At 39.9% G+C, this 16,059-nt stretch overlaps 1 protein-coding gene across 7 annotated transcripts in view; it reads right to left on the reverse strand.

Annotated features, from left to right (window-relative positions):
- Positions 1 to 16,059, reverse strand: part of chd9 (chromodomain helicase DNA binding protein 9) — a 74,624-nt gene that overhangs the window by 30,418 nt on the left and 28,147 nt on the right. For all 7 annotated transcript variants that reach the window (XM_046416229.1, XM_046416143.1, XM_046415986.1 and 4 more), the window contains 3 exons: positions 4,534 to 4,642; positions 2,050 to 2,196; positions 1,240 to 1,308 (listed from right to left, as the gene is read on the reverse strand). In XM_046416229.1, the coding sequence (XP_046272185.1) occupies positions 1,240 to 1,308; positions 2,050 to 2,196; positions 4,534 to 4,642 (325 nt within the window). The remainder of the gene's footprint in view (positions 1 to 1,239; positions 1,309 to 2,049; positions 2,197 to 4,533; positions 4,643 to 16,059) is intronic.

Raw genomic sequence — 16,059 nt, forward strand, 5'->3', positions numbered from 1 at the left:
CCATCATTATTTTAAGAACTAAAGGCCAGTTAGTCCGCAAAATTGCAAAAACTTTGAATGTGTCCCCAAATGCAGTCGCAAAAACCATCAAGCGCTATGACGGAACTGGCTCACATGAGGACCGCCCCAGGAAAGGAAGACCAAGAGTCACCTCTGCAGCTGAGGATAAGTTCATCTGAGCCACCAGCCTCAGATATCGCAAGTTAACAGCACCTCAGATTAGAGCCCAGATAAATGCCACCCAGAGTTCTACATCAACTGTTCTCTCTACAGGCACGAATCAGGCCTTTATGGTCAAATAGCTGCTAAGGAAATGCAACAAACAGAAGAGATTTGTTTGGGCCAAGAAGCACAAGGAATGGACATTAGACCAGTGAAAATCTGTCCAAATTTGAGATCTTTGGTTCCAGCCGTCGGGTGTTTGTGTGACGCAGAAAAGGTGAACAAATGCTCTCTACACGCATGGTTCCCATCGTGAAGCATGGATAAGGAGGCGTGATGGTGTGGCGGTGCTTTGCTGGTGACACTGAACCAGCATGGCTACCACAGCTTCCTGCAGCGACATGCCATCCCATCCGGTTTGTGTTTAGTTGGACCATCATTTATTTTTCAACAGTATAATGACCCCAAACACACCTCCACGCTGGGTAAGAGCTATTTGACCAAGGAGGAGAGTGATGGAGTGCTGCGCCAGGTGACCTGGTCTCCACAGTCACCTGATCTAAACCCAATAGAGATGGTTTGGGATGAGATGGACCGCAGAGTGAAGGCAAAAGGGCCAACAAGTGCTCAGCATCTCTGGGAACTCCTTCAAGACTGTTGGAAAACCATATCAGGTGACAACCTCATGAAGCTCATCGTGAGAATGCCAAGAGTGTGCAAAGCAGTAATCAAAGTAAAGGGTGGCTATTTTGAAGAAAGAATTGAAATATATAAAACATGTTTTGAGTAATTTCACACTTTTTTGTTCACTACATAATTCCATATGTGTTCATTCATAGCTTTGATGCCTTCAGTGAGAATCTGCAATGTAAATAGTCATGAAAATTAAGAAAATTAAGAAATTAAGAAAAACCATTAAATGAGAAGGTGGGTCCAAACTTTTGACAGGTAGTGTATCAAGTAAAATATTGCTTTGCAGACAACATTTGTGGTGATCATTATCTCACTATTATGATACCAGTGGAGCCTTTACAATCAGTAAAAAGCAGAAAAAAACCCCCATTGGCAGATCATTACCTCCTTCTTGATGATACGAGAGGACATGATTTTGTCAACAACAGCAGCATCCTCTTCACTGGGATTCTCCTTGGGGATGAAGAGGACATTTATTGTCAAGTGTTACTTCATAGTCTCCCACAACAGAAATGTGCATAAGCATCAGGAAACCACATACCACAGTGCATTACTACAGTGTAATAATAAAGAAGAAAAGTCAAAACCACACCGTCTGTGAGCAATTGTTCTCATGAACTAAGTTTTTTTTTCGGATCCTACTAGATAACCTAGGGTTAGAGGCTGTTGTCTGACAAGTTTGTGATTTGGTGTTACACGTATAAAACTTCTCCATCTGTTCAAAGCAACTAAAAAAAGTGTGAAATTTAAACGACTGAATCTATATTTTTAAGAACATGTTTTTAAGCAGAGCTGTTAATAATTCTCCCTTCCTAATTTCTTTGCTGCTGCATCTAAATTTTTAAAATTAAGCACCGAATGCGTCTCTTCCCTCTATGTACAGACATACTGCAGGGGTCCTGGCTTGTACGTCACAACGTTGTGAAAAGAACGGGCTGTGCTGCACTTCACTGAACATGTAGTGCTGTTGTTCCTCTGCTCTTGTTTCTTTTCAACAATATTTATGCGCATAATTATTACAAAAACAGTTCTTTGAATGGATTGTTGTTCGTAAGCCAAAAAATACTTTAAATACTTGTAATGAAATCAAAATGCATAATGAAAATATTTTTGCTCTTTTCTGCTCTCTGGTTTTCTTAAAAGTGCGTGAGCCAACGTTTTGGCTATAATGGAGTTGTAAACAGAGCAACTTACTACAAAGAGTTGAAGAGCAGGCTCCTTCGATGCTGCAGTGTTGGTTTTCTTCGCTTTGACAATAACCTTGACTTCATCATCTGACAACCTGGCCTCCAGCTCTTCAGCATATTTTTTTCTCTTCACCTGCCGGTTAGATCGCCTCTTCTATAAAAACAAGACAAGGTGGAGGAAGCACATTTACACACAATTTCTCAACTGATCTTGACTACCTCATAAAACAAGCCCAAAACCACACCATATACACAGCTTAAATCAGTCCTGAATCCTTCTCCCTGAGTGTGTTGTGTATCTGAAGCTGGTATTTTCAGATGCACAACACACTCTCCTCTCTCACACTCTCTCCTCGTTACCCACAGTTGTACTGGTGAAGCTGAGGGCCATATATGCCTCCTTATATTTTCTTGTCTTTGCCTTGGAAGTTGTGCTTTGAGTCGGTGAAGACTCATCCCCTGCTGTACATTTAGCTGGGAACCCTCTCACAAACTAGTCCATGTTTAGGGGTGGGGGTGGGGGGGGGGGGGGGGGGTGGGGGGGGGGGGGGGTGGCGGGGACACGCCACCCAATTTGGGAACCATACTGAAAAGGATAATATTGGTTCACTGGTCTCCTGAAAGCCATGAAAAACATAACCCATACATGAAAAATATTATGCTCTGTAAATCACAAAAATCCCACACAAGAGTGTTTTAAAACGTAGCTTCTTTCTATTCCTTCCTGCCTTTATAATTATCTTATGCGTGGGCTGCTGTATCCTGCATCAATACATGAGCCCCTCCTAATGATAATATGTAGTTAATTAGGAATAAATGCCACTGAGCCGAAGTTAATTAGGTGTGCAGTACAATATCCCCATGGAAATACACCCTCACATCCCTAAGTCCAAGCTGACCAGGAGCTGCCAAGTCAAACCTGCCGCATGCCATGACAATAGAGCTGAACCCCTGAGGTGGCCATGCTTCTATTCTAGCTGTCAGCCATGCTCTCCTGACTTCTTCCAGAGTATTATCCTAAATGAGTCATCAACAGACTGTTTTAATTAAGGCCAGGGGCACCATTTAACGAGCATAATTATATCATAGGCAACAGTCCGGATAGGAGGCAAAAAGGAGAGAGGTGGTGGGGCGAAGGTGGAGAAAGTCACTTGTCATCCCTACTCATTCAGACATGTCACTCTTAATACAGCAGATATCTGTCATGACTGTAGTCAGCAAAGGAGCTTAAAAGACAGGATTGTTCTAAAATAAAAGATACACTCGCATGCTGCAACCGTTATTATTGATCAGATCACACTATCTGCCATATTATCGCTGTTGGAGTTTGGTAGATTTGTTATTCCATAGCAGACAGCAATATAAATATATAACAGGAGGTTTTAGCTAGACTTTAACTAGGTTTCAGTTTAGACTTGGATGCACACTGTGCCACAAGCTCTACGGCACACTAAGATCATTACAAATTAGATTTAAACACAAGGCGTTCAAACAGTTTTATCTGACTATCTAGAATGAAATAATCCCAAATTTTGATGAGATAGTAACATATCAAAAAAAAAAAAAAAAAAGATTTTACAGAGCATTTTATATAACAGAAATTAGACTTAGACTCATCCGCATATCGAACTTGTAAATTTCAATTCACCTTTTTTGAAAAGGAACAATGTGTACTTACACATGGTAAGTCAAGTAAACTTAATGCCAGCTCCTATCTATAACTCCTCATCCACTGTGGTGTACAGAGAATTCATTAGGATGTACTGGATGCCCTCCCCCTGCTATTCCTTTTAAGCTTTAAACACTTCAGGTGAGCAATCATTTATTTTACTTGTATTCAGTAGAAAACACAGGAGAAAATGGCCATCATTACTTTGGGTATGAAAAAACAATGTGGTAATTTAATTTTGCTAAGTGTTATGTTATCAAATTACCTAAAAAAAACTGAAGGGTATTAACTTTCACTGGCTGCTGTGGCAACAACATTTCCTTTGAAATGGAAACCTGTTAAATTTAAGTGTGTGCATGTAGAGGTGTTACTGTTGCGCTACGTGTGCTGTGCTGATGAAGTCTTCGTCATCAACACTGATAAGAATGTGTACTTGAGACAGCCAACCACTGCATGACCTCCACATGAACCACAGAGTCAATGCCACCAGGCTCAAAGCAGTGAGACTTTCCTCAAGCAACAGCGTGAACAGTCAGACCAAGGACACCTTTTCACTTCAACTCACTGTACCAAAGTGCTAACAGAAAAATGGCATGCTTTCTTTTCGCAGAGCTATGATTCGACAAGTTATAACAACCACCACATTTGAATAAAATAAAGAAAACAAAGTTAAAATTTCCAAGTTTACTTGAATTTGATAAAGCGAATGAAATACACTCCAAGTGCTCCCAAGTATTACTGCCCCTTTTACAATAACAGAGACTTGTAATGCAGGTCTATTGGTCTGTTTGTGTTGATTTGTGAGTATATGCCGGGTCTTACAGAGTCCACATCTTTCGAAGTGTGTCGAGGGGGTGGGTCATCTTCCGACTCCTCCTCTGAAGACTCTGGCTTTCGCTTTTTCTTCTTCCCAATCTTGATGACAATTTTCCTGCAGGAGGGAGAAACACACCATGATGAGATGAAGGCCAGAGGAATGAAAACCTGCAAGGGCACACAGTACTGTTTACTGCGTTGTTGTTGAATACTTGTGTTGACAAATGTCTTTAAGAAACAGTTAGAGAGAGAATTAAAGCGAGAGAGTATTTAAGCACTTGACTGATATAATGTTACTCATGGCATCAGCACTCGTATCAAATGTTCTAAAATTAATCTGACAGGAATGAAAATAACTTCAGTCCAGTGAACTTCTGTACGTGTATGACAGCTTACAAAATACTAATACAGAATTGTCTTTACTGTGTCAGTATACTGCACACAACATGACCAAATTCATTATTACCTGTACCTGTGTGTACAAGTCAGGTATGGAAGCAAAGAGAGGGTTTTGCGTACTAAGCAGACAGTAACTTTGGGAAAAACTTATGATTTGTCTAACTCAGACTGCTGAAGTTTCACATTGGTTTAAGCTGAGCTTCAGAATGAATTCATGAGTACTGTGGACTTTGCCCCCCCATCACTTACATTGAGATTAGAAAGAGATCTCTTTGTGGCCTGAAAACAACACAGGAACAAATACAGCTACCAATAACCCTTCCGATGATTCAGTTTATAGCGCCAATTCACAACAAAAGCTGTCTCATGAAACTTTGCAATTAGAGCAGGTCTAGACCATACTCTTTCACTAAATTTTGTAATACATAAAACCCAACATTCCGCCATATGTACACAAGTATATCAGACTGCTTCAAGAGAGTGAAGAAAAGTGAACCTATACTTTCAGGAAGTGAGAGAATAACTAAAAGGACAACAAACGGATGAGGATCTTAGATGAGTTATAAGAAAAAGATGAGTCTGTGTTGTCATTCAGGTGGTAAAACCAGGCCTACACTCAGACACACTGGCACATTATCAATGTTGGACATGTCTTGCAGAAGAAAAAAAGATATCCAAAACCATTTACGAGCTCCTCTGCAGAGTTGCACCGGTATATAAGATGGGCTGAAACAAGAAATCACAGCTTAGTACACTGCAGTCCGTTAATAATAAGCCATTTCAGCAGTAGCGTATGTTCTATAAGAATCTCTCTCTGCACAGCTGTGAGCATGCAATTTTTGATGCAAACATACATACAACAGCAGCTTGGGGATCTGCTGAAGTATGGTAGGAAATGCTTATACGTATTAACCTGCTCACAATGGGTACTGCCTGGGTTTATGGAGAAAGGAATGCACTGCTTTGCTAAATCTTCCACCTAGTCAGTGGATTCAACATTATCTGACCCATTTCATTTTTCGCTTTGAGCTATCATGGCTAGTTTGCAGTAATTCTCAAAAATCACTTATTACTAAAATTTGAAGATTTATAATGTAGAGTGAAAATAAATTCACCCTCTTTTGCTGGGGACCCCTGGAACCCCTGGAACTAAAAGACCGCTGGACCCACCTTTGATTACCACTGTCTAAATGTACCAAGTCAGACTGCTGCGGTGTGACCATATCATATCATATCATATGATAACAGGAGCACAGATAGCAACAGATTGTACAATAAACAGACAGAAGCTTATACTTCTTGCCAGCACTTCATCCTCTAACTCTCTCCTCTCTTTTTCACACACAGTCACATATTATTTCTGTGACCTTTCCCCATATATTTTCTCACCACATATGCAGCCACTTCCTATCTTGCGCCTCTCCACACGTATTATCTCTTGGAAGCCACAGGCGCCAAATCTCTGGATTGGTGTGATGTTGATGGGAAAAATAAAATAAAAACACTGCTATCATACTGACACAAGACAGCATCTTCCCTCTCTTACTCTCCAACATGCTTACATACACATAATGAATCCACACAGACTTCCCGCAAAGGCAAACATGCACTGCACTACACACACACACACACACACAATCAAAGGCATACTCAAATAGATGAGCAAGTGTGTCTCTTGTGAGAAGGATGTCCCTGTGGACTGTATTCATGCGAGACTACATTAGAGACTAATATTGAGGGTGAACAAAGATTCACACAGTAGCCAATATCTTCTCCCGTTAGCCAAAGAGTCATTTTGTTAGACAGCATGAGAGCTTACTAGACAGGAGGTCAGCTTGCACAGCAACTTGCAAGTCACGTAGAGACAACAAGCCAACCTGTTATATATACATATTAGTTTGTTCAACAAGTCAACCATCAGCTGACACCTGAGTATGATTAGGAGGGACATTTGGTTGAGACAGAACATTTTAAATCCAACTTTATTCCAGCTTCTTTTCAACTCAGTTGTTTGTGGTGTTGATAGATTTCCCATTTAATAAATTAATAATAATAATAATAATAATCATTCCATTTGATCCAAATTGACCATATTAGCAGCAATACCTCCTGGACATTCAGGCTGGAACTGTTGCAATATTCCAGTACTAACCATATTTAAAGAAAGAAACACTAACATCATGTTAACAATATACATATGATGATATTATGCAAATAATACACTTTCTCCACCTCCCTACACTCATATTCGGCATGTAATTCATCTGTCAAAAAGGAACACACAACAAAACAAAGCTAAAAAATGAATTTGAAAATGAATTCTTTTCAGATGTTCTATATCTATCACTATGATGATATATGAATTTTGTTTGGCCATGATATACTGTGACAGCCCTAACTTACCCCAGCATAGCTTCCATCTAGCAAAAGGCCTAACTGCGAGCAGATATAGATTAAATGGTTATCTGTATCAAGACCCTTTCAGGACACACAAAAACACATCCATCCTAACATCTGACAGAAGGAAAGAGGAGATTTTTTTCACAGCATTGTGCTAAAGAGGTGTCCCTTCTTTTTGACATCCATGCCCCTTCCAGATGATACTACATTTCACACATCCTCTTGACAATGACACTTTATGGTTGCCATGCAACATGCCCTTTGGAGTGTATTTGGCAATGTGGGCGACACTGTTCATGGTGACATCACTTCCTGTGAAAAACAAGACCAGTACATGTCCACTGACACTCTGAATGGCAGAGAAAAATGTGCCAAGTCAGAGTGATACAATGAAAGAAAAATTAACCAGCTGTGACATGAAGCAGAACAGAAAAACAAACATTATAAAGCTGCTGAATGGGACAAAACACAATGTTCTCCCTCTACCAAATAAAAGCTGGCTGGGATACGGCCCTTGTAGAATAACAGTGTCACATTACCAGGCAGCAGCTCAACAGATAACAGCATATAACAGGGCTAAAGCATCTCTCTGATCCCCATATGGGAAAACCTGAACTGTGAAACAAGATACTTGAAACCTGTGAAATCATCAGTTGAGCCAGTACAGACAGAGAACACTGATGGTGAGATGGCTCCTTGGTACTGCCAGATACTATATGTGAGCATGGCATTGTTAGAGCTCCATGTGATGAGAAGTATATATTGTACATACACACAGAATCAAATAACACACAATGCAGAGGCCATACCTTTGTGATGGGTGCAGCCCTGCTATGGCTGATACACAGGGCCACCCAGAGGTTTACAAGCAAAAATGTATCAAAACTTTCAAATCAACCTTTTACTGACAAAAAGAGGTCCGAAAGCAGTCAGATCTACTGTTCATGGTCATGGTAAATTCTCTGTGGTGTGAAGTACTTGACAAATGCAACAGAACCCATATATACTGACCCTGAATTATAAAAGAAGGACATCTTTTAGATATGATACAAGTGACTGAAAGACTCAGCAAAAAAATAAAGAAACTGACAAACTAAGCTCACAGATTTGCCACCACAGTATCTTCTACATTTCAGAATGACAAGTGAGTCAGATTCCAAGAAGGCATTTGTTTGAACACAATTCACGTTCAGAAGGATCTCCTGTTGTAATTTTATCATCTGGCAAATCAGTAGAAAACCCATCCTAAACCATGTAATTAAGACAGGCTGAAAACTATATTGATTTACCTCAACTCAGTATACTTGGCTGATCCTGGACTAACCTCAATACATTCATGGACTCAAATGTTGAGCAATATACTTTGACTAAGAAGTAAACATGCTGAGTTTAATGTCACAGTACCAAGCAAACTCAGCAGGGTGAATATTCTACACCAAAAAATAATTACAAAAAATAGTTTTTGGATACACCAAAGCACATTAGTATTTGTCAAAGCATTTGGCAAGGAGATTTACAACAACTGCCACTGTAATTTTTGTTGAATGAGAAAAAAAAGCACTGATATGTCCTTTGTCTTCAGAGAACACAAGAGACACATGAGGCACATGGATCTTTTTTCAAAAATGTCAATAAAATTAACAGTTTAGGTTAAGCTACTGATTTGGAATGCAAATACTAAGCAAATACAGTACAGCTGTGTTGTAGTAATCTAAAGAGTGAACTAGTAATATTCCGCGAGTAACATTGGAAGAACAGCCCTGCTAATGCCACTGCTGTATGAGGGGTCTTTTAGACATTTCTAAGGCTGAATGGGACTTTTTGTTGACAGACAAACTGACAGACAACAAACATTCTATCTAGAAAACACACTTCAGTGATCATCTTACACATGATATCTTTACATCTAAGTGAGTACACCCAGAGTTGTCTTTTGTGCAATGATTTTTTTTTTTCTGACTTTCGAGGCAGCGACATGCTTGCTCTTCTATAATTAAAGCGGGAAATGACACAAGGAGATTGGAGTGTTGACAGCGCTAAGGTGTGTGTGGGCAGCTGTGCTAGATTTATGTTCATTTATTTTGATACCAGAAATAAAACAAACATTTCATTCCGAAAGCCTGTTGAAATGCATGTTGAAAATAGATCATATATTTTACATGCCATTATTTGAACATTTTGTGCAGTAAAACTGTCATGATGCAGACATAAAATTGATATTTTATTGTATTAAAACAATTGCTGTAATAGATTCCACAATAAATCACGTGTTTAACCCATGATAAGCCTGTATTCTGTTACTGTCCTGAAACACCTTCTTTCTTATTTGTACACAGATGCATTTCCACCCTGTGGTGCTGGCTGTAGTAATGTTATTACTGATGGAGAACTGAAGTGATTTATTTGCATCCCCATCAGGATTTAAAGGGGCCATCCTCCAGACATAATCTTGCATTTCTAATGAGACTACAGCTGCCCCTGATCTGACATTACAGCGTGATCCCTGATGATAGGTTACCACTAGCCTTTTCCTGAGAGTGATAGCCTAGTTGCTGTTCAAAGCTTGCTTGGCTCCCATCCTCCTATTGTGCCAAATAACCTCCATCCCTTGTCCCCCCAGTGTTGTCCTGTCCTACTTGGCATGCTGCCACTGGCGTGTCTGTGTGTGTGTGTGTGTGTGTGTGTGTGTATGTGTGTGTGCATGCGTGCGTGTGTGTGTGTGTAAGAGGGCTTGATTTTAATAGAACCAAGATATGACAGTACTTTGCAGACCAAAACTGCAATGTGGTGATTTAGAATCTCAGAGAGACCTTCTTTGCCTTTAAGTGTGTCTACCTTAGAAATTCTGATTGTGTGCGACTGAGTCGTCTACAAAACTGCTATAAATGCACAAGTGTGTGTGTATGTGTGTGTTTCTCATCCTGAGGGGCTTATTGAGACAGCGGTGTTGGTTCTTGTTAGGAAATACCCCTTCTTATGAATGGAGGGCTATAATCTCAGTGCCACACAGCACACAACTGGAAACAGTAGTAACAGCACCATCAAGCCTTCCCTCAAAGACATATACTGTATCAGCACAGTGCACATGGCCACACAGGGGATTTCTGCTTTATTCAGCACGCACACACTCACTAGAATGTGTATATTCACATGACTTTCAACACAAAAACACGTCACACCGACCCACAAACATGTTTATACATCACACACGAACAAGCACGCGTGTGAACATGCACACATACTTACCCTGCAAGGGATTAACTAGGAAAATACTCAATTAAAAAACAGCTTTAACTCTTCCTAATGAAAAAGTGAGGGAAAAGAGATTATACGGCTTGCAGACAAGCACTGAAATATGAACAGCTATATGCTGCTGCATATACGCTAGACTTAAACCTCCATTTTCTATCATGTAATTGATCTCACGAGCACCATTTTGTTTGATATTTTCCTGCTACCCGGCTGCTTTGTAGTCGTATCAGAGCATGCCTGCTAACAGGAAACATTGGATGCACGGCTTTGAGCATGGTGGAAGAACCAAATTTATATTAGGGAAAAAATGTGAAGGAGGAGGGGGAGGGTGAGATGAAAAAAGGAACGAGCTGCATAGTGCTTTCATCAGATGATTATATGAGGTTATTTTTCAGCAGGTAGGCTGCCTAGAAAAGCAAATTCCAGCCTGCTGAGCTGTGATCAGTCAAGCCTGACTTGTTAAATAACCCTTGCCTTGCTCAAGGGTAGATTTTGTTGGTGAATATCTTGATACACTTCATGTACCTATGGAGCATAGACCTAAAATCCACCAGTATTTGCTTTCTTTGTTAAACATTAAATGAGCATTTTATTATGGATAGGGGAATACAAATGTATCATGGTTTGGTTTTGCCGAATCCTTCAAGCGAACAGTTCTCTTTGACAAGTTTCCAGCAAAAACTTGTGAAAAAGCTTTTCCTGTTAGCAAGAAGATTTTTATTATTACAGTGGATTAAGCCTAGACCTCCTACTGCTAACCAGTTATATGAAGAAATCTTTAAAGTTTTGCCGATGGAGAATTTGAGCTCATTCTTGAAAGGGAATGAGAGAGTTTCTGATGAGCTGCGGGCACCTTCTCTAAACTACCTCCCAAACTGCACAGCAGACGCAGTATGCAGGGAGCACTGCACTATGACCTGGCATCCTTCCAGTGTCTCATGAATGTCTAAAGTTATCTCCTGAGTATTTTACTGCTTTGCATTAGTTGTGTATTCCTCGATCTGTATGAAGTACCCAAACTCCAAAATTTCTTCCCTTGTAATGTCCACATGCTGCACTAGGTTCTTCCTTTTTTTCCTGTCTGTTTTTTGCACACCCCTTAAGGTTTGTGATCTGCTCATATGTATCTTTGCTGTCTGTTCACAAAAATTCAACAAAATGCTACATTAAAAAAATGAATGAGAGAAGGTTAAAACTGAAATACTACTACGTTTTTGCAATGTCTATGCTGAAAACTTTAGACTGCTTTAGATGTTGCTGAAAACAGGGAAACTGTGCTCAGTCTGCCCCACAGCAGCGGTGATACCTGTACTTCCCCATTTACCACGCATGCTCAACATGAAGAATTTCAGTTTTTTCTTTCAATTGAAATAGGCCTTTGCATTTAAACTGCAAAAGTCAAATGTGCCATGAAAAACATAGTTATCATGAAAATGATTATGAGTAACACCTTTTTCTGTAATGTCAAAACGTGTGCTGTGAATAAGGTCATTGCTTGAGCACAGATCTGCAATACAATTATCCACTACATACTCTAACATGTCATTATCATTGTTTTATGTATAAGGGGATATATAAAGTAACACAAGTCATTTTTGAAACAAAATACTGCAAATGAGTGAGTAAGAAGTTGCAGGAGAGAGACCTGTATTATTTTCTTAGCACGTGTTGAGCTATTCCCCAGGGTTTTTTCTCCTTCCGACAGCAATGCGCAGTTCCTGCCTTTTTGATGTGTTTTGATTTGTCTGAAGGCTACTGGATCTTAGAGTCTTAACTTAGCTTTGATTTGTTTGTACAGATTAAGTCTATTTAATGATAAAGAATAGCATTATTAAAAATTTACATTTAAAGCAGTTTCTATTGTTCCACAGTAGCTGACTTTAATGAACTATATTTATTTTAACCAAAACATCAGTTGGCTTGTGAGCAATTGAAATGTCTTGTGTGGTTGCATTTTCCTTGAAGGTCCCCAAATAAGGAGCCTTGGTTGATATTAAAGCACTTTAATAGTCAAGAAGAAGATCACTGAAAAAATGCATAACTTCTTTTCTTGGATATGTGTCATGTTGCCTGTCCACCTGTCACAGTGGCTGGTGAATCCACATATTAATCAGCTACGACAGATTTTCCATATGATGATGTGACCCCTAACTTGTTTGCCATACGGCTTGCAGGGTAAATTAGTAAAGAAATCCAGAAGGCACTTACAAGCAATTAAATGGAACTGATGGTTCTAGCAGAAACCCACATTGTCATAACAGCACAGTGGTCTGAGAGAAATAGACCCTAAATTACACAAGACAACTGGGATAATAGCATTATCTCAGGGCCCATTCTCTGCTTAAAGAAGGGTCCGATGCAATGAAAGACTGAGCATACCCTGGACACCAAATACACACGTTATGTGTATATTTGCTTTCTGAACACAGGCCTGCACACACCCTCAACAGAGCGAAGGCTCGAGTAATGACTTTAGCGGAAGGTTAGTACCTCTGCAGTCAAGATGCATTAATATTTTATGGGGAGATCCTGTGTGGTGCATATGAACAGGACTCTCCTCGGGTTTGAATCTCTCCCCAGTGCTTCCTGTCATCATGCAAGCGGGCTGCCTCCATCACTCCACATTAGCAACAGAACAACAACTACACTTCATTGTAGCTGTACAAACACACATTCCAGCAACATCTTTGTAGATGGGCAAACACACCTATTCTCACTGTATTTAGTGGTTTGAGCCAAATACAGTCAGCTACAACCAACCCCAATTGAGTACGTTCACTGCCAGCACTCCTTCACTGACTTTGTCGGCTCTGTCTGCACTCCCTGATGTTAATACTGGAGTTAATTGTAAGAGGGTCTCGATGGCTAAACAAAATATTGAGATGTAGGCCAAGGTTTGTAACATAAAGCTAGTACATGGGATCAAATCGACATGGACATTACGTAGGACAAACTCTCTCACAGTCATCATCACATACTCACAAAAGCATTTATTCCTTTTGACTGGAGCTGCAGCAGCACCGTTACTTGTTACACCTGTTACAACTGAGTCAGCGTTATATTCTTCAGCTTGAATGTTTTCTCCGCTAGACCAGCAAGATTCCTCCTCTCCAGCCCATATGCAGTCACCACCAGAGTAAAATATCCCCAAAAGCGTCTAATAAAGAAAAAGTGGCAATACATTTTTAAGATGTTAAAAGATGTTTTTTTTTTGTTTAAGTATTTTCTTAGTGGCATAAATACATCCAAAAGCAAACGTTGAATAACAGGGAGCATAATCAGGCCATCTGGTGTTCAGGCCAATACAGTAGTATTTATGTTTTAGTTCTCATGTTTACATTACAGTGCCATGAGCCTGTGACTGATCATGCTCTGACTCATTCAAGGCACAGACCTGTCTGCCTCAGTCAAACTGTCCTCTAAGGAACAAGTCAGTTTATTACCTTACATTTTATTATAACTGATAATTTATAATTAACTGGAAGTGGACATTCGACTGCTGTTAGTATGTTTTGTCCACAACATCATGGTCATCAAGAGTCTCATTTATGCTGGTTATTAAGGCCTCAAGCTTCATCACTGAGTACAGCTCTTTAGAAATCTCTGCTCTACGTTGCCTGTTTTTACTGTGCCCTTTCCAAATAGTGAAAAATTACAGTCATTCGCCAGCAATGACTCTTCACACCTCAGATGAAATATTCACACACTCCCACAAGCCTCTTCACATATACAGACAGAGCTATACATCATTGCCACATTTGCTCCACGAGCCCGCACATCTAAACTTCTTTTCTCAATTAAAACAAAGGAGAGCGAACAGAGAGCAGGTGCTACAACTGCAAACTGGTGATCACCACATGCTTAAGATTTTAAAAATACGTAACCACTAAAGACTAAGTCATAGCATTCAGATTTCATGCGGCAAGATAATCTACAAGGTCACATTCAGATTTATCCTGATTGCTTTTCAGGCATATTCAACTGTCACAATTCCGACTTGTCTGAGTCTCCATCAAGAAAATGTGCAGACTGTGAATGATGATCTGCCCTGTTTTCTGTAGACTAGTACAGACTCCCAGTGATCTAGAAATTTTGGCCATCATGAAAAAAAATCAGGGGTAGGTAACTAGGGGTAACTGAGCTTTAAAAGCCTTGTGAAATGGTCTTCATCACATACAAGACGTACTCTTAATTTACACCATTTTCAGGATGAGCATTTGCAACTGTGAATGTGTATGTAAAACAACAACGCACTCCAAGCGTTGCATAAATCACACAATGTGTTACAAGTTCAAGTTCATCCGTCAGATTTTACTTTGCTTGATAGGGATTAATAAAACATAGAATAGCAGCATGGATACTCCACAGACTGAAAATAACCAGGTGTGCTGAGAAACTAGAGAATAAGCAAACACAGATATAAAGCTATTAAATTAGTATAAAGGCCATGGCCTATATAAAAATTTGTGGAAGACTGTGCCAATTTGTGATCTGATGTACCACATTTCACACGGTTTACGTGTTTGACGTTTCAAAATGGTTGGAATGCATGATGTAATGAATGCTCTAAAAGGTTGACTGAGACATAGGCAGCTGTGCTGCATGCACCCTTATCTGATGCTTTTTCTGCCCGTAGGCCAAGTATGGCTACACTGAATAAAAATGGGTTACAAAGCTTATCAACTTGTAACAGCAAGGATCGATGTAATCAGTGACACATCTGAATGACCATGGTGATGAAGACCAATTGTCAGCTGTCCTGTAAGACTCAGGCCTACAAGTCTTTGCTTTTGAATAAATGCTAAAGGTTTACTCAGCTGTCTCTCCCTTCCACTGCAAAGTGGTTAAGGAAGGTAAAGGATCACAGTGTGTACTGACTAACTAACGCAGAGTTAAGCTTCCTGATCTCAAAAGTGTCTTGTCTCAAAGTTAAATTGCATCAATGACCTGAGTATTTATTAGGTAAGAGGTGGCAGTTTATTAATATTCGAGCCCATCCAACTGAAGCTGGGAAGCAAGGAGAACTATGTCACAGTGACGGATTCCTCCATCATCCCACTGATCAGCACTGCCACAACTTCCTCATTATCATACACAATCTACTAGCAAAATCCATTATCTCCAACAGCATTTCTCTGCCTAACTCATCTAGTTATGTAGTTAAAAAACACAGGCCCTCTCAATGAAGGCCAAAAAAAAAAAAAATTAAAAAAAACTGTTGTAACTGTTGTTTTGTAAGTGGCACAATCTGAAATTACCATTTCTAATCATTCCCCCTTTTTCTTTCAGCTCCCTGCCTCGGCCCTCACATCTGCGCACGCTGATATTTCAATAGCTTATGCTGGGTGTGGCTTCTAGCTACACACTGCTTATAACAGTTAGACAGGGGGATGGGAGGGGGCCGCGGTATATATACATCAGCACTACTTGCCTGAATATACTCTGCAACACCGTTTCTCATGTAAATGCAGCCTTTATTTG

The sequence above is a fragment of the Scatophagus argus genome, chromosome 1 (genome assembly GCF_020382885.2).
Source record: "Scatophagus argus isolate fScaArg1 chromosome 1, fScaArg1.pri, whole genome shotgun sequence".
NCBI lineage: Eukaryota > Metazoa > Chordata > Actinopteri > Scatophagidae > Scatophagus > Scatophagus argus.